The following is a 25,859-nucleotide window of genomic DNA, read 5'->3' on the forward strand; positions in this document are numbered from 1 at the left end:
TTTGATTCATTCACTGCCATGTATATTAATATAACAGCAGTTGCCCTGAGAGAGAGCAGAGTCCCACTAAAGCAAGATTCAAGTTATTAGCATCATGTAGCCGCGCTGAGTGCCGGTGGGGGCTCCTGCAGCCTTCATGAGCATCACATGCTGGTTCATGTGGTGCGAGATGTAGGAATACAGCACTGGAAGCCTCGACAATTATTTACACGAGTAGATTACATAATCTCTTTGTAAAGACGTAATCTAAAGAAAACTGAAGTGAGAATTGAAAACCCCCACAGATACACATCTTAGTAAGATGAAGGATGAATATAAATATATATATGAGTCACATTGATCATAATGAGTCATAAAGACGGAGCAGCCAGGTGACCTGATGACTCACACTGCATGTAGAAATGACAGCTAACAGAACAACCGGTGTGTTTTCACACACACAAACACACACACACACACACACACACACACACACACACACACACAGTAAACGCATCAGGCAGTCTGGAGAAAGTGTTGCTGTAATGTTTTATTCAGAGAAACAAGGCTTTCTACATGAGTGTTTTTCACACATCTCCAGTCTTCCATGTTGACTGATGGACACAAACATGAGGCGTGTTCTCAGGGCGGGACTTCCTTCATCTCGGAGGTTCATGCTAACACGTTCGCGTACACAGTGTTGAGTGACAGGGAGCCCGCCGTTACGACTCAAACACAAGAATCCTTCAAAGCAAAGATTCATACTTTTCAAAGGAATAAATAAAACATCCTTCCAAAAACTAATTATAAGCAGAATACCAAAGCGATAAAACAAACCCAATTCATCCACCTGCAGGTTTTTAGCCTTCCTGTGTTCTGGTACGACCAGGAGCTCCTTGTGGCTAATGTTAGCGAGTTTACGCTAATGTTAGCGAGCTTACGCTAATGTTAGTGAGCTTATGTTAATGTTAGCAGGCTTACGCTAGTGTTAGCGAGCTTACTGAAACTAGTTTTTCATCATATTTGCTGAAACTGTCTCTATCCTGACAGGACTACAGGAGACAGATGGCCTGTGTAAAAACATCTGATTTCTGAATTCCTGTCAAACGCGGCAGCGCGGATATGAAGCAATATTCACAGAATTGTCTTTTTATGCCTTCAAATGTTTTCATAAACTCAGTTTAGTGACTTCCTCAAGGGGCGTTGGTGTGTGTTGGTTCTGGCGGTCCCTGTGGACAGGAGCGCAGTGCTTCTGGGCACCAGAGTCCCTTCAGAGACTCTCTGCAGCGGGTCTGACAGACCCACCACCCGGCCCCGGCTCCGGGCCTCCGGGCCACTGCAGGAGGAAGGCTGCAGTGAAGAGGGATCTGAATCTAGATCTGGATCCGGATCCGGATCCGGATCTGGATCTGGATCTGGATCTGTCCGCGGTGGGCTGCTTCCTGCTGGTTTGAGGTTCTGGTGGACCTGCTGGGTTTCATCTGATTGGTCTGGTTTACTTATGTAGGTCATACGGAGGCATCTGTCCTGAGTTGTTTCCTATCCTGTTGTAAGTTCCTCACAGAATCTTAAATATGACAAAACATTATTTGTATTCAAGTATTCTCACAGCAGCCTCCGTCTGGCTGGTGAAGGACTTCCTGAAGACGCCTGCTGGTCTGACGTCGTGGTGCCGTTCACCAGCAGCACCATGGGAACGCTGCTCGTCCTGCTGCCCGTCAACAGTTACACATTAACGCTCTTTACAAAGCTCCTGTTTGACACCACAGTCTGTTACAGATTGGGAGCTGAATGCTATGCTACATTAGCATTGATGTAAAGCATATTGTCCAACCAGCAGAAAGCAGTCCATGACGTGATGTATGAACAGAGCGCTGAAGGTGTGTTGAGGCTGAATGCAAAGACAAGTCAGTCACATACTGGCTGTGCAGACGTTAGCTGGAGCTAGCTTAGCTAGCAACATGCGTAGCTACAGGAAAGGACTTGAACGTGTTTTGCTCAGTGTGAACACACCGTGCGTTGTGTTGCAGTGTTACTTTACTTCATGCTCAGTCTGTGTTCAGGAGCCTTGCACTACTTGCGTTGTGTTAATCATCCTGCTTGGCTGTGTTCCAAACGGCATGCTAACACGCTATTAGCATACTTTAGTGTGAGCGGTCTGCTGGTAAAATTATACTGAACTGTTCATTGAGCAGGAGGCAGCTCGTCTGAAAGACTCAGATGATGGTTTACAAGGTTTAACAGGATAAAGATGTTGTGACCAACAACACACACGTGTGTTCTACCATACCAGGTGTTGTTTGATGTAGATGTGGAACGACTTTGGTGGAGTCGGACTGAACAGAAGTTTCTTCCGACCCGGTCAGTCGGGACGGCGTTAACGCACAAGTGGGTCAAAAGCAACACAACGGAATGAACTTTGATTGTTTTTATTCTCTTAAATACTGAAAAACTCTCGACATGGCAAACTTCAGGATGTGTTAAAGTACTAAATAATCAGTCGAATGAGCGTGACTACGACACACATAACATAAAGAGAACTGGCTGCTTGAACTAACTTCCCATGATCCTCCTCAGGTCTCGGTGAGACGCCGGCAGGAGCTCGAGGTTCTTCATGGCGGCGTGTCGGACTCGTACGGAGCGTCGCTTTCAAACGGTTTCCTTCCAGCAGCGAGCCGCACGTTAGCGTGACATGTCAAACACAGTCTGCCTCCTTGGGTTCAATCGGCTGATCATAAAACATGTTTGCGTAAACGTGGCGTGTTGTACGCTGGTGTGCGGCAGCAACAAGTTTCTGCATCATGAGGTTTTGCAGTTGCGTCACAATATGGCTGTCATCAGGCTGACTGTTGGACAGCTGGCTGCATGTTAGCGACATGACAAAGACAGAGATGGCTTCTAAACACAGAGCTACATTGGTTTGTTAGCTAACGACATCTACTTCCTCCACAATGGCCGCCAGACGCAGTGACATCAGCTGAACCCACGCGACGCCGCAGCCTCACATGCACAAACATCACACACAGCAAGTGTTCGCCTCTCGCCTCTCAGACTCAAGCAGGTGCATCAAGACGCTATATTAATGTTGTAAACTGATACCGTTTCCCATCATGCATCAGCAAAGCCTCCGCTCCCGCTATTACTCCAAAAATGTCTGATTTCCAGCAGTGATGGCTGAAACGCATGCTATGAGCATCGAGCACCTTCTCCACCGTCATGTCCCTTCACACAAGAACATCTTCTTTTTTTTTAGAAACATACCATAAAGTAATAAACAGGCATTTACACATCCTATAAAAAGTGGTGTGGCGACAATAGAAACTGCATTATTATATTTTTTTTCCTTTTTTTAGAAAGACTAGTTTTGTTTATTTATTTTATAAAACAAGACACTTGTTGAGGTTCGTGGGCCGACGTGGGAGGAATGTGAACGACCAACAGCGTTCAGGAAGGAGCACGACACACACACACACACACACACACACACACACACACACACACACACACACACACACACACACACACACACACACACACACACGTTTCTATTACCCTATGGGGTCCACTGACTGGTACCAGCTTTGTGGGACCCATCCTTTCTGAAGGGTCTAGAGTAATGGTTTTAACACACACACACACACACACACACACACACACACGGTCAGTGGAACAGCCCGTCAGGAGCCACTCGCCTCGCTCTCGCCGCTTCAATGATGCGTTGGCCTTTTGTACAACTGTCCCTGAAGGTAGAATCATAAAAAACAAACTCACATTTGGGCTAAAATAAAAAGGGTTGTGTGTAAGTTGGCTACATAAAAACCAAATGGCTGTAAATAAAACCTCACGGTGCACTCAGCAGGGACGGAGGAGGAGAGGCCGGCGATGGTCAACAGTCAGGACGTCCATCGATTTGTGTGTGTGTGTGTGTGTGTGTGTGTGTGTGTGTGTGTGTGTGTGTGTGTGTGTGTGTGTGTGTGTGTGTATGTGTGTGTGTTTTACCCAGGAAGATGAATATCTTTCTGGCTTTCTAACCAGAATACCCCAGCTTATCTCTCCCCTCCAGAGTCTTCCTCTCTCACATCACTCCTCCATCCTCTGAGCACTCCTCCACTGATTCATCCCTCTCTCTCTCTCTCTCTCTCTCTCTCTCTCTCTCTCTCTCTCTCTCTCTCTCTCTCTCCTGTAAACGTGTCATCTCCTCTTCCTGGTGGTCTGTCGGTCCTCCATGGCAGTATTTGTCAGAGCTCACATGGTCAGTCTAAGGCTCCTCCTCCCCGGTGGAAACAGCCAATCGCATGGCCACAGACAGGTGGTCGGTGAGGCCGGCCAGCTGGGTGACGAAGCTGAACTCCTCGATCTCCTGCAGGAGGAGAGAAAGAAGAAGAGAAAGAAGAGAGAAAGAAGAGAGAAGTGTCACCAGGTCTTCATTCTGAGGGACTTTAGATCTGCGTTGATGATCTGAAGCGTCTCACGTTTCACGACATGAAGTTTCAGTGTCTCCTGTCACTCCTAAGCAGACTCAGGAGAGTGCCCTGTGTGTGTTTATAACACTCTATAGTGGGTCAAAAACACACTATGAAGTGTGCTTTTAGTGTGTTAAGTGTGTTTTAGTGTGTTATGAACCTTTCATTGAATCTTTACATGAAGTTTTTTTTGTACTAAAAGGTCGTTTGAAATCAAAGATGTCCTGACATTAAGGTCCAGTGTTGGTGTGACATGAAAGACCGCTATGACCTGAGCATGCTAACCAGCTAGCAGCTAGCTAGCCCGTTGCTGTTCTCCATCAGGCAATAAACAGACCACCCATGATGAAGCGCATCATCTCCACGAGGATCAGCTTCACTTTGCAGTGACAGTTCCTTCACTCAGACACTAGGTGTCATCAGACTGCTGAGAGAGAGAGAGAGAGAGAGAGAGAGAGAGAGAGAGAGAGAAGGAGGTGAATGATAGGATGTGTGTTCCCATCCCTCAGCAGGCGGGCGGCCATGACAGCGATGCCCTCATTCTTTTGCCTCCTCGCTTTCTGCTGCCGTGTTTTATTGTGATGATGAGCGAGCGAGTCACTCGTCCTCTCATGAGACGTGAGATCATCTCACCTGCAGGTGTCACTCCGCTCAGGAAGATGAGCACTGACAGGTGCCTCGTTGGGTGATTTAATGAGCGCCGAATATTATGGCACAGAACTCAAAGCTTGTGCCCGATGCTCCCCTCCTGTGGTGAGAGCGGTGTCTGCAGCGTGAGGTCCTGAGGTTTATTCCTCCCACCTCCTGTTTTCTGCTGCACATTCGCATCGTGGAGCAAACTCTGCTCCTCGTGTCGGAGGAACCCAGAGCTGAACTTCTGACTTCTGACGGTTTTTAGACGTTTTTTTAGTAAAAGTTGAAATCTTCTAAACTTCCCCGCCCGGCTGTCAGCGTCACACTCGGCGCCGGCAGCCAATCGAACGAGCCGAAGGCTTTACTCCTTTACCGCTGAAGTCCATGTGGGGCGTGCGTATTTACATGGTGAAGCTTTAGTAAAGATGTGTTTTTGGGGTGCTCAGTTCCCTCAGAGGAAGGACGTCTTCACGTCTTCCTCAGTCATCCCTGTCAGGCCTACCAGCTTCCAGTCCTGCTGCAGGCCCTCGTCGCTGTACAGCATGTAGTCGATGCGCCGGCCGTTGCCCTTCAGCGGGATCTTCCTGCCCTTCTGGCTGCTGGCGGGACACTGGCTCTTACTGGGAGGGAACACCAGGTACTCCTTCCTCCCCTCCTCGTTCTCCATCACTCTGGCAGAGACACACGGATCAGAGGGTCAGAGGTTTGGACCGAGGCGGCTTCAAGGTCCAAACACAGGAAGAACAGGGCATGAAACAGCATATATGTGATATACATATAAGATATGATGCCGCCATCGCTGCGCAAAGGAACAGAGCACTGGAGCTCAAAGGTCAAAGGTCACCAGTGTAATCAAAGTGACTACAGTCTAAACCTGCCTCAGCTAATATGTGACGATATGACTAAAACTCATTTCATTCAACCAGAGCATCTGAACTCCTTCACGGAGGAGGAGCTGGTGCTACATCCTGTGTGTCACAGCCAGAAGCTGCTAGAACACCTCACGTGTGTCTTCTTCCAGAAGGAGCTGACACCAAAACATTACATCCTGTAGAAGCACAAGACCCTGAGGCCAGCGGCCACCAGACAGAGAACATGTGGAACTGACAGAGGGGCTTCTGGGAAGGGAAGCAGAGTGTGTGTGTCTGTGTGTGTGTGTGTGTCTGTGTGTGTGTGTGTCTTACTTTTGTAAACTCTCCGGTGAGCAGACCTCGTCGTCGTAAAGGCCTCTGGGGTCCAGCAGAGTCCCTGATGGAGGACAAGAGCGTCAGTGGTTCAGGTTCTGTGAGGACCGACCGTCTGCGTCTTCTAGCAAACGTTCAGATGGAGGAGCTTCTTGAACGCTGCACTCTTCATCCTGCACACCTGTACACCTCTACACCTGTACACCTGTACACCTCTACACCTGTACACCTGCACACCTGTACACCTGTACACCTCTACACCTGCACACCTCTACACCTGCACACCTGTACACCTCTACACCTGTACACCTGTACACCTGTACACCTGTACACCTCTACACCTGTACACCTGCACACCTGTACACCTCTACACCTGTACACCTCTACACCTGTACACCTGCACACCTCTACACCTGCACACCTGCACACCTGCAGACCTCTACACCTGTACACCTCTACACCTGTACACCTCTACACCTGTACACCTGTACACCTGCACACCTGTACACCTGCAGACCTGTGAACCTGTACACCTGCACACCTGCACACCTGTACACCTGCACACCTGTACACCTGTACACCTGCACACCTGTACACCTGCACACCTGTACACTTGTACACCTGCACACCTGCACACCTGTACACCTGCACACCTGTACACCTGTACACCTGTACACCTGCACACCTGCAGACCTGTTCAACCGTTACACCTGTACACCTCTACACCTCTACACCTGTACACCTGCACACCTGTACACCTGTACACCTGCACACCTGTACACCTGTACACCTGCACACCTGTACATCTGTACACCTGTACACCTGTACATCTGTACACCTGTACACCTGTACACCTGCACACCTGTACACCTGTACACCTGTACACCTGCACACCTGTACACCTGTACACCTCTACACCTCTACACCTGTACACCTGTACACCTGTACATCTGTACACCTGTACACCTGTACACCTGTACACCTCTACACCTCTACACCTGTACACCTGCACACCTGTACACCTGTACACCTGCACACCTGTACACCTGTACACCTGTACACCTGTCACGCTGACGTGTAGTGATCTGTGTTTGCTGTCCTCACCAGCAGCACTTCCTTCCTCCAGGACAGAGCAGCCAAAAGTACGACTTGGTTGTTACCCTGTTGTGGCAACAGCAATCTGAGAGCACGTTGTGTCTCTTTGTAGTCACGTTGTGTCTCTTTGTAGTCACGTTGTGTCTCTTTGTAGTCACGTTGTGTCTCTTTGTAGTCACGTTGTGTCTCTTTGTAGTCACGTTGTGTCTTTGTAGTCACGTTGTGTCTCTTTGTAGTCACGTTGTGTCTCTTTGTAGTCACGTTGTGTCTCTTTGTAGTCGTGTTGTGTCTCTTTGTAGTCACGTTGTGTCTCTTTGTAGTCACGTTGTGTCTCTTTGTAGTCACTTTGTAGTCACGTTGTGTCTCTTTGTAGTCACATTGTGTCTCTTTGTAGTCACGTTGTGTCTCTTTGTAGTCACGTTGTGTCTCTTTGTAGTCACGTTGTGTCTCTTTGTAGTCACGTTGTGTCTCTTTGTAGTCACGTTGTGTCTTTGTAGTCACGTTGTGTCTCTTTGTAGTCACGTTGTGTCTCTTTGTAGTCACGTTGTGTCTCTTTGTAGTCGTGTTGTGTCTCTTTGTAGTCACGTTGTGTCTCTTTGTAGTCACGTTGTGTCTCTTTGTAGTCACTTTGTAGTCACGTTGTGTCTCTTTATAGTCACATTGTGTCTCTTTGTAGTCACGTTGTGTCTCTTTGTAGTCACGTTGTGTCTCTTTGTAGTCACGTTGTGTCTCTTTGTAGTCGTGTTGTGTCTCTTTGTAGTCACGTTGTGTCTCTTTGTAGTCGTGTTGTGTCTCTTTGTAGTCACGTTGTGTCTCTTTGTAGTCATTACCTATTTTAAGTCATTGGTTTGTCGTTGTGTACATTTGTGTGTCTTTGTAGTTGTGTCCTATTGTGTTTATTTTGTGCGTCTCTGAGGTCGTTTGTGTATTTATTCGTCTCTTGAGTGACATTTTGACTCTTTGCGTCTCTGCATCCAGCAGCATCCAGTAATGCGTCCACATACGTATTCAGACTGCTGCAGTCCGCGTGCAGCCACAGTTGTTGTACTTGTTGTGTTGTGGGTTTGTTTCTGACGCCTTTAATCTTCCATCAAACACAAACTCACTCAAAGCGTCTCTTACGAGCGGAGGAGATTTTCCTGGCAGACTTTCATCCTCACGGCTTCAAACGTTTGATTTCTTTTTACTTCCACGTCGCTGCTTTCATAACCATCAAGCGGCCAGAATTCCCACGTGATGTGAAGGCACCACAAGCCCTGCGGGTGTGTGTGTAGCAGAAGAGTTGTACAGATTTCATCAGCGTGTTCAGGTCTAATCTTCTTTGGATGAGCGTTATGAAACTGGACCAGCCCCTCCCCCTTCTGCTCATCGATTCATGCTTCCTTTCCTTGTCTCCTTCCTCCTCCCCTCCTTTCTAGTAGCGACCGAGCCTGAAGGCGAGGATCTGTTCCCGGGCCCGCGAGTCCAGATGAACACGCCTCCTCTAAACGAGCTCGTTCACCGTCCGGCCTCGAACCGCCGGCCTCAACGACGCTCCAGCCAACGCTCGCCTCCACGCCGCGACGCCGACAGAGAACGCTTTGACTCACATCCTGATGCAGCCAGATCACAGGCTGGACTATGGATCAGGCTGCACACACACACACACACACACACACACACACATACACACACACACACACACACACACACACACACACACACACACACACACACTCACACACACACACACACACTCAGGTTGTGTGTGTGTGTGTGAGTACATATCTGTAATTACTGGATTAGGAACCTTCACGGTGTTCCTATAGAGACACATGTGACTGAGTGTGTGTGTGTGTGTGTGTGTGTGTGTGTGTGTGTGTGTGTGTGTGTGTACTTACCCAGAGCCCATGGTTTGTCCTCTCCTGGTCTCAGGCGACATGGATCCTTGTATTGAGTAAAAAGTGCATGCTGCTGCTCCAGTTTGTCCTCTGAATAAAACAACACAAAGACACACAAACACACAAGAGCACACACCGTTACTCACATTCACAGTTTTAGGCTGAATTATTATATATTATTGTAATGATGGAGGAACACGTCTTCTTTCTGCAGCCTGAAGCCTCCTGTGGACCTGAACGTGATGAAGAGTTCTTTCCTCCTCTTCAGCTGTCGTGCTCATGTGACTGGAAGAGGAATGAGTCGCTCTCCTTTTGTTCCCTTGAGGGGTCTTTCCTCCTCTTCCCCCACGAGGGCCGGATGGTCTGACTCCACCATGGAGCTATGAACCGTGGTATTGTGTCTCCTGCTGAACTCTGCTGCATCCTGAATGCAGAGACCTGTCAATCACAGTAGCCCCGCCCCAAAGCATGCTTTAGGGCGGGGCTACTGGATCTGTTTGGCTCTCAAAGGCCCCTCCTCTTCTCCATGAGCTCATGCTGTGTTGTGTTCATGCTTCAGACATGAATATTGTTTCATGTGGTAAGAGGTGAACCATGAGAGGTCCTCCATGACTCATCATGGACTCATCAGCGTTCACTGCTTCACGTGGACGCTGATGAGTCCATGACTCATCATGGACTCATCAGCGTTCACTGCTTCACGTGAACGCTGATGAGTCCATGACTCATCATGGACTCATCAGCGTTCACTGCTTCACGTGGACGCTGAACGAGTCCATGACTCTTCATGGACTCATCAGCGTTCACTGCTTCACGTGGACGCTGATGAGTCCATGACTCTTCATGGACTCATCAGCGTTCACTGCTTCACGTGAACGCTGATGAGTCCATGACTCTTCATGGACTCATCAGCGTTCACTGCTTCACGTGAACGCTGATGAGTCCATGACTCTTCATGGACTCATCAGCGTTCACTGCGTCACGTGGACGCTGAAGGAGGGCCACGTCGGGCACGATGAGGAGTGCAGGTCAGGACACATGCAGGTGTTGAGGTCTTCACACCTGAAGAGCAGTTGTCGAAGTTGAGGTCTCCCAGCAGCACGTCGAAGGCCACCAGGTCCTCCAGCTGCTTCTCCCCGTCAGGAGGTCCAGAGGAGCAGCGCCGGAAGGCCACGCCCCACTGGAGCAGCAGGTCCAGCTGCTCGCAGCGCACCGACGCATCCCCTGTGTGTGTGTGTGTGTGAGTGTGTGAGTGTGTGTGTGTGTGTGTGTGTGTGTGTGTGTGAGTGTGAGTGTGTGTGTGTGTGAGTGTGAGTGTGTGTGTGTGTGAGTGTGAGTGTGTGTGTGTGTGTGTGTGTGTGTGTGTGTGTGTGTGTGTGTGTGTGTGTGTGAGTGTGAGTGTGTGTGTGTGTGAGTGTGAGTGTGAGTGTGTGTGTGTGAGTGTGTGTGTGTGTGTGTGTGTGTGTGTGTGTGTGTGTGTAGAAGAGGGAGGAAGCAAACGTATGAATGAAAGATGTTTCCCTTGAAGTCAGCTGACCTCCACGAGGTGAAGTTTGTTTCTTATTTGAAGTTTTAAGATGTGGAACTACACACGGACACGCAACAGGAAACACGACACTTTTATTGTTTTCATCTTTTTCTTGACTTATTGAAACAACACACACATGAAACATGAGAGGTCACCTCAGTTCACCTGGACACACACACACACACACACACACACACACACACACACCTAGATGAACAGACACACACACACACACACACACACACACACATCTCTGATATGTCAGCTCATGGACACACATGCTTCACTCTACACAGCAAACATCACATCACACAAACATATCCACTAACTAACTAACTAACTAACTAACTAACTAACTAACTAACTAACTAACTAACTAACAATCAAACTAACCAACTGACTAACTCACTGAAGGGACCTCCAGAGGGGTGAAGCTTTGTCTTCACAACGTAACGCTGAGCGTTGTGTTAACACAACTACACATTAACCCGTTAACACCTGGTGTTAACACAACTACACATTAACACGTTAACACTTGGTGTTAACACAACTACACATTAACACGTTAACACCTGGTGTTAACACAACTACACATTAACACGTTAACACCTGGTGTTAACACAACCAGGAGATGATCCTTCATGAGAGAAGACGCTGACTGACTGTTCCTCACGAATGAAAGACGAGAGGAGCCTCTGGTTGGAACCAACACGGCTGCAACCTTCCAGCTGCTGCTGCACGCTGCAGGAAGCTGCTGCTGCACGCTGCAGGAAGCTGCTGCTGCACGCTGCAGGAAGCTGCTGCTGCACGCTGCAGGAAGCTGCTGCTGCACGCTGCAGGAAGCTGCTGCTGCACGCTGCAGGAAGCTGCTGCACGCAGCAGGAAGCTGCTGCTGCACGCTGCAGGAAGCTGCTGCTGCACGCTGCTGCTGCACGCTGCAGGAAGCTGCTGCTGCACGCTGCAGGAAGCTGCTGCTGCACGCTGCAGGAAGCTGCTGCACGCTGCAGGAAGCTGCTGCTGCACGCTGCAGGAAGCTGCTGCACGCTGCAGGAAGCTGCTGCACGCAGCAGGAAGCTGCTGCTGCACGCTGCAGGAAGCTGCTGCACGCTGCAGGAAGCTGCTGCTGCACGCTGCAGGAAGCTGCTGCTGCACGCTGCAGGAAGCTGCTGCACGCTGCAGGAAGCTGCTGCTGCACGCTGCAGGAAGCTGCTGCTGCACGCTGCAGGAAGCTGCTGCACGCTGCAGGAAGCTGCTGCACGCTGCAGGAAGCTGCTGCACGCTGCAGGAAGCTGCTGCACGCTGCAGGAAGCTGCTGCTGCACGCTGCAGGAAGCTGCTGCACGCTGCAGGAAGCTGCTGCACGCTGCAGGAAGCTGCTGCACGCTGCAGGAAGCTGCTGCACGCTGCAGGAAGCTGCTGCTGCACGCTGCAGGAAGCTGCTGCACGCTGCAGGAAGCTGCTGCACGCTGCAGGAAGCTGCTGCACGCTGCAGGAAGCTGCTGCACGCTGCAGGAAGCTGCTTCCTGTGAAACAGTTGTCAGGATGAACTGGAGCTTTGAGCCGCTGTGGAGACAGATATTCCTCTCTGGAAGGAGGTGGAGACCAAAGAAGAGCTGGAATGAGGAGAGAAACATGGAGCATGGAGCATGGAGCATGGAGCATGGAGCATGGAGCATGGAGCATGGAGCATGGGGCATGCAGCCTGGGGCATGCAGCCTGGGGCATGCAGCCTGGGGCATGCAGCCTGGGGCATGCAGCCTGGGGCATGCAGCATGCAGCCTGGAGTAAAAATGAAACTAGCCGCAGCCTCAATGTGGAAGCCCTGGGTTTCTGAACCCGTTGAACTCAGAGGACCAGGGGCACGAGAACTTCACTTATTTGGTTTAGGAGGCGGAGCTGATATTAATAAAGTTCATACAAAGAAGTGAACTCATAGACTGCAGATCTGTTATGAAGACCAGCTCGTCCCCGACTCTCCTCTCTCCTTAATGACAGCTCCTAATGAAGCCATCACTTCTGTTACTAATATTAGTGGCATCACGTCAAGTTGCTGGCGTGTTGCTCTGCTTTGGCGGCGTCTCCTCGCTGCAGCGCCGCCAGGGAAGCTGCTCGCCGGGCGACGTGGAGAGAGAAGGGAGGAGGTGAGCAGAGGGAGGCGAGAGAAACAACAGCTGAGAGGAGAGAGTAAGAAACAAAGAGGAGGAAGACATCGCTGCTGAGGAGGAGGAAGATATCGCTGCTGAGGAGGAGGAAGATATCGCTGCTGAGGAGGAGGAAGATATCGCTGCTGAGGAGGAGGAAGATATCGCTGCTGAGGAGGAGGAAGATATCGCTGCTGAGGAGGAGGAAGATATCGCTGCTGAGGAGGAGGAAGATGCTGAGGAGAAGGAAGATATCGCTGCTGAGGAGGAGGAAGATGCTGAGGAGGAGGAAGATATCGCTGCTGAGGAGGAGGCTTGGCTCCGGCCGCTCGGCTCCTCCAACATGAGAAACAAAATGTCTTCTTTTGTTTCTGGATCACAGAGACGATGGAGCTGCGGGGGCGTGTTCGCTGTACACTCGCCCGGTGTGTGTGTGTGTGTGTGTGTGTGTGTGTGTGTGTGTGTGTGTGTGTTTCAGTTCCAAGTTTACCAGGCAAGTTTTCCTCACACTGAAGGTTTATTTAGAGCTGAATAATGTAATTAACATTAAATACTTGTAACTCAACAAAAATCATATTCTATCCAAGAACAAAAGTAAAAACTGATAATTGTTTTATTGATTAGCTTTCAGGATATTTTAACAGTTATGTAAAGTGACTTTGAGGACCAGAAAAGCACTATATGAGTTTAATGCATTAATATTATGAGCATGATTCGTCATTCAGACATAAAACGTGTTCCATTCATGACAATTTTGGGGGATTTTTACGATCAGGAAGTGTTCCTGAAGGACAGAGGGTTCATCACCGGCGGGGAATCGATCCAACACTGATGTTTCTCTCCAACACTGTGGCCGTACGCTGGAGCAGAGAGTAAAGTAAATGTTTGTGTTTGTATTGACAGAGTTTCCCTCGAGCAAACAAACAAGCGTCTGTGGTTCTGCACACAAACGTAACCTGATGCGTGTAAAGAAATGAATGCAAATGTGTTGAAGACACAAGAAACTTTTCAAAGATGAAAATGATTCGACCTGTGAAGACATGAAAGTATTTAGATATCTGGTTGTCACGTGTTCATCAGGTTGTGAACTCGTGTTCACATCGTGTAGAAATACATCATCATTGCTCCTCTTTTATTTCCTGTGTATGAACAATATCATCTCTGCCACCCCAAATTCTATCCTACGCTTTTATGCAGATGACACTGTTTTATATGCCAAAAATAAATATATGCTATCCTCCAGCTAGTCCACCTTCAGGGTTCTGAATATTATAAATACTTTGGACTCTGGCTGGATACTAAAGTCTCTTCATAGACCGTGTGGAACACCTGTCAAGCAAAATAAAGATCAAAACTATATTTTGGTCTGGAAACAAGTCACGCTTCTCTTGTGTTGCTGCCTGAATAATGTGGCTTAACACTGAGGTGAAAGGTCAATGAAGAGGCCTCCAAACCATTTACTTCACAAAGATATGTTGAAAGTAATTGAATTAACGATTATAAGTTGTGTGTCCATTAACTCTGTTGTCATACATTGTGAAAACACGTTTGGGAGTCAAGTTGTTTGAACCAAAGACTGAAAACAAGAAGTGGACGAAGTCTTCGTGATGTCGCCTTTTAGTTTGTGGACTGAAGATTTGAAGCCTTGAGTTTAACCTTTTGGCCGTCGCCATCTTGTTTTTTTGCAACCAGTAAACGGAAAGTGACCAAATATGGACTGCAGAGGAGTGACGCTGTCAGCGACCTGTCAATCACCGCGTAGCCCCGCCCCTAAAGCGTCCCCTGCTTCCTGGTCTGTTTGACTCTAACAGACCATAATGTACTAAATGAACATCGTGCTGTATAGAAGAAGACTAGAAACTAGAGATTGAGACATAAACTCATGTTTACAATGTTTACTGAGGAAATACATCAAGAGAGAAGTAGAGTCACTTATATAGACTTCTATACAACCAGAGGAGTCGCCCCCTGGTGGTCAGGAGAGAGAATGCAGCTTCAACACATGAAGCACAGACTTCTATACAACCAGAGGAGTCGCCCCCTGGTGGTCAGGAGAGAGAATGCAGCTTTAACACGTGAAGCATAGACTTCTATACAACCAGAGGAGTCGACCCCTAGTGGTCAGGAGAGAGAATGCAGCTTCAACACATGAAGCATAGACTTCTATACAACCAGAGGAGTCGCCCCCTGGTGGTCAGGAGAGAGAATGCAGCTTTAACACGTGAAGCATAGACTTCTATACAACCAGAGGAGTCGCCCCCTAGTGGTCAGGAGAGAGAATGCAGCTTCAACACATGAAGCATAGACTTCTATACAACCAGAGGAGTCGCCCCCTGGTGGTCAGGAGAGAGAATGCAGCTTCAACACATGAAGCATAGACTTCTATACAACCAGAGGAGTCGCCCCCTGGTGGACATCAATGATGATGTTATTATTATATTTTATATTTAAAATGATCATTTACTCTTAATCACACATTTTCATTTACAGCCCATCAACACTTTAACAGGTGACAAAGGAAGAAACCAGACTTCCACCACGACAACTCACTCAGTGGAGAAAGATAACAAGCGCGTGGGAGAAGAACAGCACACACACACACACACACACACACACACACACACACACACACACACATATATATATATATATAAAGAAAGGTCTTGCAAACCGAACACGAGGGGTTTAGTCAGCGTAGCATGGAGCTCAGCGTAGCATGGAGCTCAGCGTAGCATGGAGCTCAGCGTAGCATGGAGCTCAGCGTAGCATGGAGCTCACGGTGGTTCTTGAACGGTTCTGAACACATCTCCTTCCCCTCAGAAAGGAACCAGGTCTCTGTGCCCCCCCCCCTCCAGCCCCGAGGCTCTGTGTTTGATGTATCTTTAGCAGCCCTGGCGCTGCTATATTTAGGCCTGCGAGCAGCGCGAGGAGCCCAGAATAGCCGTCGAATGTGGGGGACGAGTCTTTGGTAAAGAAGGAGGAGGCTTTAAATAGGGCTGTGACGCCGTAAACAGCTTGAACCGGTCGCCATGGGAACAGCAGAAGAAGACACGCGGGGGTATTGATGCGCCCATGTATCTATCTGGACACACACACACACACACACACACACACACACACACACACACACACACACAGACAATCACAAAGACACACAGAGCTGACTTGTTCTCCGAGTGCAAAGCAGCTTTGAAAAGAGAAAAGGCAACGCAGTGGAAATCACACAAATACATTCATGAGTGTGTGTGTGTGTGTGTGTGTGTGTGTGTGTGTTTGGACTACATGAACTGTACCTTCTATGGCATGGAGGTGCGTAACCGTGACGTATCCCACAACCCTCTGCTCCTGGTGGGACGTGCCCACATGGACCTGCAGGGGAAGCAGACGTGAGAGTTTAACCAGGTGAACATCTGAAGCTGAGCAGACGGTCTGAAGCCGCCAGGTAGGTGACGCCAGGTAGGTGACGCCAGCTAGGTGACGGCAGGTAGGTGACGCCAGCTAGGTGACGCCAGGTAGGTGACGCCAGCTAGGTGACGCCAGGTAGGTGACGCCAGCTAGGTGACGCCAGGTAGGTGACGCCAGCTAGGTGACGCCAGCTAGGTGACGCCAGGTAGGTGACGCCAGCTAGGTGACGCCAGGTAGGTGACGCCAGGTAGGTGACACCAGCTAGGTGACGCCAGCTAGGTGACGCCAGGTAGGTGACGCCAGCTAGGTGACGCCAGCTAGGTGACGCCAGGTAGGTGACGCCAGCTAGGTGACGCCAGGTAGGTGACGCCAGGTAGGTGACGCCAGCTAGGTGACGCCAGCTAGGTGACGCCAGGTAGGTGACGCCAGCTAGGTGACGCCAGCTAGGTGACGCCAGGTAGGTGACGCCAGGTAGGTGACGCCAGCTAGGTGACGCCAGGTAGGTGACACCAGCTAGGTGACGCCAGGTAGATGACAGCAAGTAGATGACACCAGCTAGGTGACGCCAGGTAGGTGACACCAAGTAGATGACACCAGCTAGGTGACGCCAGGTAGGTGACACCAAGTAGATGACACCAGCTAGGTGACGCCAGCTAGGTGACACCAAGTAGATGACACCAGCTAGGTGACGCCAGGTAGGTGACGCCAGCTAGGTGACGCCAGGTAGATGACACCAAGTAGATGACACCAGCTAGGTGACGCCAGGTAGATGATGCCAGGTAGGTGATGCCAGCTAGGTGACACCAAGTAGATGACACCAGCTAGGTGATGCCCGGTAGGTGACGCCAGGTAGGTGACGCCAGGTAGATGACGCCAGGTAGATGACGCCAGGTAGATGACGCAAGCTATGTGACGCCAGCTAGGTGACGCCAGCTAGGTGACGCCAGGTAGATGACGCCAGGTAGATAACGCCAGGTAGATGACGCCAACTATTTCCGTTTGCCCTTATAGTTCTTACGATAAGTTTATTAAACATTTATGAACCATCAGTTAAAGACTGCAGACCATAGTTTAGTCGGAGATGCTACAGTTTTCTACTTAGCGTGAATTATCAAATGCTGAGTCACTAAACAAAGATTATTGTTCTTTGAAAGCATGTTAGCTTGCTCCTTGGTTAGCATGTAGCTTAACGCAGCTGCTAGCATAAATAGTTAAGATTTATGATGTTGATAGTAAAGAGCTAACGGGTAGTAAAGAGCTAATGGGTCGTAAAGAGCTAACTCATAGTAAAGAGCTAATACGTAGCAAAGACCTAACGGTAATAAAGAGGTAACAGTAGTAAAGAGCTAATGGGTAGTAAAGAGCTAACGGTAATAAAGAGCTAATGGGTGGTAAAGCGCTAACGGGTAGTAAAGGGCTAATGGATAGTAAAGAGCTAACGGTAGTAAAGAGCTAACGGATAGTAAAGAGCTAATGGGTAGTAAAGAGCTAACGGTAGTAAAGAGCTAACGGGTAGTAAAGAGCTCATGGGTGGTAAAGAGCTAACGGGTAATAAAGAGCTAACGGTAGTAAAGAGCTAACGGTAGTAAAGAGCTAACGGGTAATAAAGAGTTAACGGTAGTAAAGAGCTAACAGTAGTAAAGAGCTAACGGTAGTAAAGAGCTAACAGTAGTAAAGCGCTAACGGTAGTAAAGAGCTAACGGTAGTAAAGAGCTAACAGTAGTAAAGAGCTAACGGTAGTAAAGAGCTAACAGTAGTAAAGAGCTAATGGTAGTAAAGAGCTAACGGTAGTAAAGAGCTAACGGTAGTAAAGCCGCTCTACTGGGCCTTTGGTTTCCTTTAAGCAGCGCAGACAAGCTACTGAAGACGTTTCTTATCGACTGAACAATAACAACAAAACAACTTTCATCAAAAGAAACAATCTGAATCTGGCCGTCAGAGTATTTTGTGCTAACTGTTGTGTATTTTAGAGTCGTCTCGATACCAGAATGAGAAATAACGCAGTCGCAGCCTAAAATGCTTGATCTGGTGCCAGCGAGTCTTATAATTATGATTACTTTATTATTATTCTAGTAAAAAGCAGCATCGAACAAATGTAAATCAAATGAAAACTTGTAAAATGTAGTTGGAGTTGAATAAATCCAGCTGTTTGAAGCAGATGTTTTCACAGCAGAGAGGATCTGAGGAGGGAGGAAGGCAGCGTTCAAGAACAGTTGCTCTCTGTTGCATTTCAGACGTCAGCGTGATGTTGACTGCTACTTGAAAGCAGTGAAGATAATGAGGTTCCCCTGTGACCCTGTGGGTTCATACTTCATGCTGCTTTGTGAACGCTGCTCAGCCCCAGAGGCGTGGCACCTTCTTCTTCATCAGCAGCAGAAGAAGTCAGCTATTGATCAGTGAAACAAAAGGCAACTTGAAGACACGAGTCTCAGCCGTCCGGCTCAACGCCGCCGGCTCTGCTCCTGCGACGCCGACAGACTGAGGAGACGGAGTGTGACGAGTTTACAGAGGGAGAAGTAACTGAGAGGAGTGAAGCGAGACCACATGACAATACGTGTCGTTCATTTTGGACCGTACGTTCTGAAATGATGCGTGAGCTGAACACGGAGCTGAGGAATCCCCCCCCCCCCTCCCTCCATGTCCTTGTAAGCTTGATGCATTTTTTAGACTCCTTCACAACCTCTATTTCCTCGTTCCCTGAGCCGGAGCGAGCAACGCTGCAATGAAACGCCACTCGACATTTAATCAGACACCTTCAGCACAACGGCGCCGAGCGAAGTCCTTCAACCACGAGACGAGAGGACGGAGGAGGCTGCAGGCTCTGAAGGGCCGGTGGGAGGAGGAGGAGGAGGAGGAGGAGGAGGAAGAGGAAATGAAGGGTTGCAAAGAAAGGGAGCGGGTGGTCGTTGGTGGTTTGAAGTGCAGCAGACTGAAAACAAGACACAACTCCCCGTCAGAGGGCGGCGTGCAGGTGGAGGCTCTCTCTGCAGCTCAAGAGGGTTTTCATGAAGCGACATATGAAGTATGACCACGCTGCAAAAACACTTCTATAAAAAAGACTTCTGCCAGTTGCAGCACATTGTGATGTGTTGTTCATCCAGTTAATGAAAGCTTTTAAAACGGTTCTGAAAGCTCGCGGTCTTGTGAGCATTTTGCCTGAAATAATCCTCTGTGAACTCTGTTTCATTCTTTTATTTATTTAGCAGAACAGCTGGCCGTGGTGCATGTTCTCCTGCGTCTGCTCGGGTGTCCCAGTTTGCCCCACAGCCTGAAGCTCCACATCACATTGGTGTGAACGGAGGAAAGACAGAACCAGGTCCACGTGGCCTGAGAGCGGAGATCTAAACCAGCAGGAGATGGTCCACATGACACAGCGAAGAAGCTGCAATCACATAATCTAAACAAAATGAAACAAAATGAAACACACATCCAAAACTAACTGACAAGTTAAAACGTCCTGAACCAAGAAACCTCCTCACAGGAAAAACAAGGTCCAAAGTGTCAGAAGCTCTTCACCAGGAAAAGGTCCCTGAAGGAGACACAACACGACCACAAAGAGACACAACACGACCACAAAGAGACACAACAGTTTAAGCATTAGTCTAAGCATTAGTCTAAGCATTAGCCTAAGCATTAGTCTAAGCATTAGCCTAAGCATTAGCCTAGCATTAGTCTACTCATTAGCCTAAGCATTAGTCTAGCATTAGCCTAAGCATTAGCCTAAGCATTAGTCTAAGCATTAGCCTAAGCATTAGTCTAACATTAGTCTAGCATTAGCCTAGGCATTAGTCTAAGCATTAGCCTAAGCATTAGCCTAAGCATTAGCCTAACATTAGTCTAGCATTAGCCTAAGCATTAGTCTAAGCATTAGCCTAACATTAGTCTAGCATTAGTCTAAGCATTAGCCTAAGCATTAGCCTAACATTAGCCTAAGCATTAGTCTAGCATTAGCCTAAGCATTAGCCTAAGCATTAGTCTAAGCATTAGCCTAAGCATTAGCCTAACATTAGTCTAGCATTAGCCTAAGCATTAGTCTAAGCATTAGCCTAACATTAGTCTAGCATTAGTCTAAGCATTAGCCTAAGCATTAGCCTAACATTAGTCTAAGCATTAGCCTAAGCATTAGTCTACGCATTAGCCTAAGCATTAGCCTAGGCATTAGCCTAAGCATTAGCCTAGGCATTAGCCTTAGCATTAGCCTAAGCATTAGTCTAAGCATTAGCCTAAGCATTAGTCTACGCATTAGTCTAAGCATTAGTCTACACATTAGCCTAAGCATTAGCCTAAGCATTAGTCTAAGCATTAGTCTAAGCATTAGCCTAAGCATTAGTCTACGCATTAGTCTAAGCATTAGTCTACGCATTAGCCTAAGCATTAGCCTAAGCATTAGTCTAAGCATTAGCCTAAGCATTAGTCTAAGCATTAGCCTAAGCATTAGCCTAAGCATTAGCCTAAGCATTAGTCTAAGCATTAGCCTAAGCATTAGTCTAAGCATTAGCCTAAGCATTAGTCTAAGCATTAGCCTAAGCATTAGCCTAAGCATTAGTCTAAGCATTAGCCTAAGCATTAGCCTAAGCATTAGTCTAAGCATTAGTCTAAGCATTAGCCTAAGCATTAGTCTACGCATTAGTCTAAGCATTAGTCTACGCATTAGCCTAAGCATTAGCCTAAGCATTAGTCTAAGCATTAGTCTAAGCATTAGCCTAAGCATTAGTCTACGCATTAGTCTAAGCATTAGTCTACGCATTAGCCTAAGCATTAGCCTAAGCATTAGTCTAAGCATTAGCCTAAGCATTAGTCTAAGCATTAGCCTAAGCATTAGCCTAAGCATTAGCCTAAGCATTAGTCTAAGCATTAGCCTAAGCATTAGTCTAAGCATTAGCCTAAGCATTAGTCTAAGCATTAGCCTAAGCATTAGTCTAAGCATTAGCCTAAGCATTAGCCTAAGCATTAGTCTAAGCATTAGCCTAAGCATTAGCCTAAGCATTAGTCTAAGCATTAGTCTAGCATTAGCCTAAGCATTAGCCTAAGCATTAGCCTAAGCATTAGTCTAAGCATTAGTCTAGCATTAGCCTAAGCATTAGCCTAAGCATTAGCCTAAGCATTAGTCTAAGCATTAGCCTAAGCATTAGCCTAAGCATTAGTCTAAGCATTAGTCTAGCATTAGCCTAAGCATTAGCCTAAGCATTAGCCTAAGCATTAGTCTAGCATTAGCCTAAGCATTAGCCTAAGCATTAGCCTAAGCATTAGCCTAGGCATTAGTCTAGGCATTAGCCTAAGCATTAGCCTAAGCATTAGTCTAGGCATTAGTCTAAGCATTAACCTAAGCATTAGCCTAGACATTAGCCTAATTAGCTTGACTCTGATACAAACATGAAGCTCAAGTGGACAGTGAAAACACGTTGCAGCAAAGATTGGAGCAATAATGTAATTTCTCTTAATGGAATGAGTGTTTCTGGTAAAATGGGAGCGTGATAGTTATTTATTTATTCACAGTGTTCCTCTGGTGGCGTACGGGAGATTTACACATATTTATATGTAAAAGTAACATCCATAAAACATCCTTTAGAAAATGTGATTGAGTTAATATTCAATAAAAGTGTAAGTTCATAGTTTGACATATTCTATATTTAATCAGACACTGAAGGCACAGCGCTGTGTATTACATCTTCTGTTCCTCCATGAATGTAAAAACATGTTTTACAGTTTTCACAAGAGGAAGATTATTAATAAACAGCCAGAAGAACGATGAGGTCAAAGCATCAGAACATGAACCTTTCTGATGCCGATGAGGAAGTTCAGAGAACAGCTGACCAACACCCCATGTGCACACGATGAAGAAACATATGAAACATGATGAAGAAACATATGAAACACGATGAAGAAACATATGAAACATGATGAAGAAACATATGAAACATGATGAAGAAACATATGAAACATGATGAAGCACGATGACGATGGCTGCTGTATGATCCATGTTTAAAGGAAGGGTTTGACATTTTAGAGAAATACTCCTAAAGCTTAGACTAACTGTTGATGACTATCTATCTATTTATCTATCTATCTATCTATCTATCTATCTATCTATCTATCTATCTATCTATCTATCTATCTATCTATCTATCTATCTATCTATCTATCTATATTCATATAGATAGATAGATAGAAATTAAGATCATATTCTCAAAGACTTCTGTACAATCAAACTTCCTTTGTAAGCAGAGAGTCGCCCCCTGCTGGTCAGTAGAGGGAACGCAAGTGTAATGTTACATTAAAGTCCGGAGACGTTTAGCTTAGCATAGCTTAGCATAGGCTAACATAGCGAAATGTCCAACCTATAAATGTGTTACTTGTAAACGTAATTTAAAAACCCATTTTCCACCTTCATTGTTTATATATATATATATATATATATATATATATATATATATATATATATATATATATATATATATATATATATATATATAACGTAATAATTCCCTTTCCGTTGCTCTCTCTCTCTCTTCTCCGCTCTACTCTCTTTATTAATATTTCAGGGGCTTATCTCTGCTTCAATAGGTGTGTGTGCAGCCTGAAACAGACCTGAGGGGATTCTTACGCGCGCGCTTGTGTGTGTGTGTGTGTGTGTGTGTGTGTGTGTGTGTGTGTGTTGCGTGTGTGTGTGTGTTGTGGTCTGTGCATGAAGTGAAGGCTCATGGGAGCTGTGTGACGGAGCAGCGCTGCTCCAGAAGACTTTTATTCTGAAATGGAAAGAAAGAGTTTCCTTCCTCTTCGGCTCAGTGCGAGTACAAATAATATGAAATGACCAACACCACCAGCACCACCAGCACCACCAACACCACCAGCACCACCAGCACCACCAACATCACCAGCACCACCAGCACCACCAGCACCACCAACATCAGCAACATCACCAGCACCACCAGCACCACCAGCACCACCAGCACCACCAACACCACCAGCACCACCAGCACCACCAGCACCACCAGCACCACCAACACCACCAGCATCACCAGCATCACCAGCATCACCAGCACCACCAGCACCACCAGCACCACCAGCACCACCAACACCACCAGCACCACCAGCACCACCAGCACCACCAGCACCACCAACACCACCAGCACCACCAGCATCACCAGCATCACCAGCACCACCAGCACCACCAACATCACCAGCACCACCAGCACCACCAACATCACCAGCACCACCAACATCACCAACATCACCAACATCACCAGCACCACCAGCACCACCAACATCACCAGCACCACCAGTTCCACCAGCACCACCAACATCACCAGCGCCACCAGCACCACCAGCACCACCAGTTCCACCAGCACCACCAACATCACCAGCACCACCAGCACCACCAGCACCACCAGCATCACCAGCACCACCAGTTCCACCAGCACCACCAACATCACCAACATCACCAGCACCACCAGCACCACCAGCACCACCAGCATCACCAGCGCCACCAGCACCTCCACCACCAGCACCACCAACATCACCAGCATCACCTGCACCACCAGCACCACCAGCAGGGGCTGGATGGCCTCCCCTGGAGACCGTGATCATGACCTGGAGGACGTACGAGTCCAGGGACCATCAGTCCTTCCTCAGAGGTGAACCAGGTCTCTGTCCTCACTCTGAACAGAGTTAGACTCACCTGAGCTAAGAAACCAACCAAGTCTAGTTCACCCCAAGCTGAAGTCAAGTAAACAAGTCCAGGTCAGGTCTCAAGTCACTCAAACCTTTTGTGACGTGTCTAATCTGTAGCTGGAGTCAAGTTACAGATCAGTCTTTCAAAGGCTCCAGTGCACGAAGACATATCCAGATCCAAGTCAAACAAGTCCTTCAAGTCAGGTCTTGAGTCTGTTGAGTCGCTTGAGAAAAGTCCAAGTCAGGTCTCAAGTCAATGAAGACCAGTCAAGTCATCAGAGACTCAAGCCTCAGTTGAGTGGAGTTCAGTGTACAAGTCCATGTCTCCAGTCAGTGGAGACAGGCTCAGGTTCAAGTCCCCTGGAGTCAGTGGAGACAGGCTCAGGTTCAAGTCCCCTGGAGTCAGTGGAGACAGGCTCAGGTTCAAGTCCCCTGGAGTCAGTGGAGACAGGCTCAGGTTCAAGTCCCCTGGAGTCAGTGGAGACAGGCTCAGGTTCAAGTCCCCTGGAGTCAGTGGAGACAGGCTCAGGTTCAAGTCCCCTGGAGTCAGTGGAGACAGGCTCAGGTTCAAGTCCCCTGGAGTCAGTGGAGACAGGCTCAGGTTCAAGTCCCCTGGAGTCAGTGGAGACAGGCTCAGGTTCAAGTCCCCTGGAGTCAGTGGAGACAGGCTCAGGTCAGGTGAGTAAACCCAGACGTATCCACATCAAGTCAGTTCAATAAACATGTTCAAGTGGAGTCTCTCAAGTCCATCAGAACCAGTCAAACTCTTGAGTGCATCGAGTCCAAGCCGAGTCCTCCGTCAGGACCGACTGGTTCAGCTGAAACACAGGCTCGAGTGTTCAGGTCTCTGGTGGCTGACACACCAACACTCCGTCAGTCTGCTCTCTCAGACCAAGAGGAGGACAGACGGTCTTCACAGGAGCTGAACTGCATCATGGGACGCGTGTTGTGTCCGGCTCAGTTGTGTTTCATTAAGTTTGGCTTCAGGCTGAAATCCCTCGTCCCTGAACAGGAAGGTGATTAAAACACTTCCTGTTGGAGGCCGGCGGCTTGGCTCCTCCCACTGACTCACTTTCTGACCGGCGAGTGCTGTTGTGAAGCTTAATCTGTAGTAATGCACACACACACACACACACACACACACACACACACACACACACACACACACACACACACACACACATACACACACAAACTCTTCAACCATGCACTTAGTAGTTTGAAATAATTATAAGAGGATAAATGTTGAGACTGAAAAGCTTTAATTACAGAGACAGCGCTGCTCTCCCTTCAGGGAGACATTTTAAATTAATATTCTCTCTCTCTCTCTGTCTCTCTCTGTCTCTCTCTCTCTCTCTCTCTCTCTCTCTCTCTCTCTCTCTCTCTGTCTCTCTCTCTCTCTCTCTCTCTCTCTCTCTCTCTCTCTCTCTCTCTCTGTCTCTCTCTCTCTCTCTCTCTCTCTCTCTCTCTCTCTCTCTCTCTCTCTCTCTCTCTCTCTCTCTCTTGCGTCACGTCCCCACTAGAGACGATTCAGATTCATGTCGCTGACCTGCTGCTGCTCTCCAGGTGAATGCATCCACGGGGAAATAATGAGAGAGAGAGAGTGTGTGTGTGTGTGTGTGTGTGTGTGTGTGTGTGTGTGTGTGTGTGTGTGTGTGAAACAGAAGCGATGAGGATGAGTGAAGGGACTCGGGGCGGGTCGACCCGCCGCCACTCAAAACATTAATATGAATTGATTTTGCACAAACCAGAATATTGTTCAATAAAGTATTGAACGATCACCGGGTCCAGGACGAGTGATGTCACCGTGACGGTCACATGATCCACCGACCCGACCTCCCTTTGGTCTGCTCCCCAAAGACAACATTCATATATATATAT

At 47.9% G+C, this 25,859-nt stretch overlaps 1 protein-coding gene across 2 annotated transcripts in view; it reads right to left on the reverse strand.

Moving 5' to 3' along the window:
• Window positions 1-1,298: 1,298 nt before the first annotated feature.
• smpd3 (sphingomyelin phosphodiesterase 3) overlaps window positions 1,299-25,859 on the reverse strand; it is a 67,299-nt gene continuing 42,738 nt past the window's right edge. Inside the window, exons 5-10 of one of the 2 annotated variants that reach the window (XM_068602394.1) lie at window positions 16,196-16,271; window positions 10,297-10,458; window positions 9,235-9,324; window positions 6,260-6,323; window positions 5,578-5,746; window positions 1,299-4,339 (exon numbers count right to left, since the gene is read on the reverse strand). In XM_068602394.1, coding sequence (XP_068458495.1) covers window positions 4,238-4,339; window positions 5,578-5,746; window positions 6,260-6,323; window positions 9,235-9,324; window positions 10,297-10,458; window positions 16,196-16,271 — 663 coding nt within the window. In that variant the 3' untranslated portion in view covers window positions 1,299-4,237. Of the gene's footprint in view, window positions 4,340-5,577; window positions 5,747-6,259; window positions 6,324-9,234; window positions 9,325-10,296; window positions 10,459-15,716; window positions 16,090-16,195; window positions 16,272-25,859 lie in introns of those variants that run through there. The other variant, XM_068602395.1, reaches the window with a different exon arrangement.

Source organism: Clinocottus analis, unplaced genomic scaffold (assembly GCF_023055335.1).
Source record: "Clinocottus analis isolate CAN_PGR_092001 unplaced genomic scaffold, fCliAna1.0.p SCAF_6, whole genome shotgun sequence".
Taxonomy (NCBI): domain Eukaryota; kingdom Metazoa; phylum Chordata; class Actinopteri; order Perciformes; family Cottidae; genus Clinocottus; species Clinocottus analis.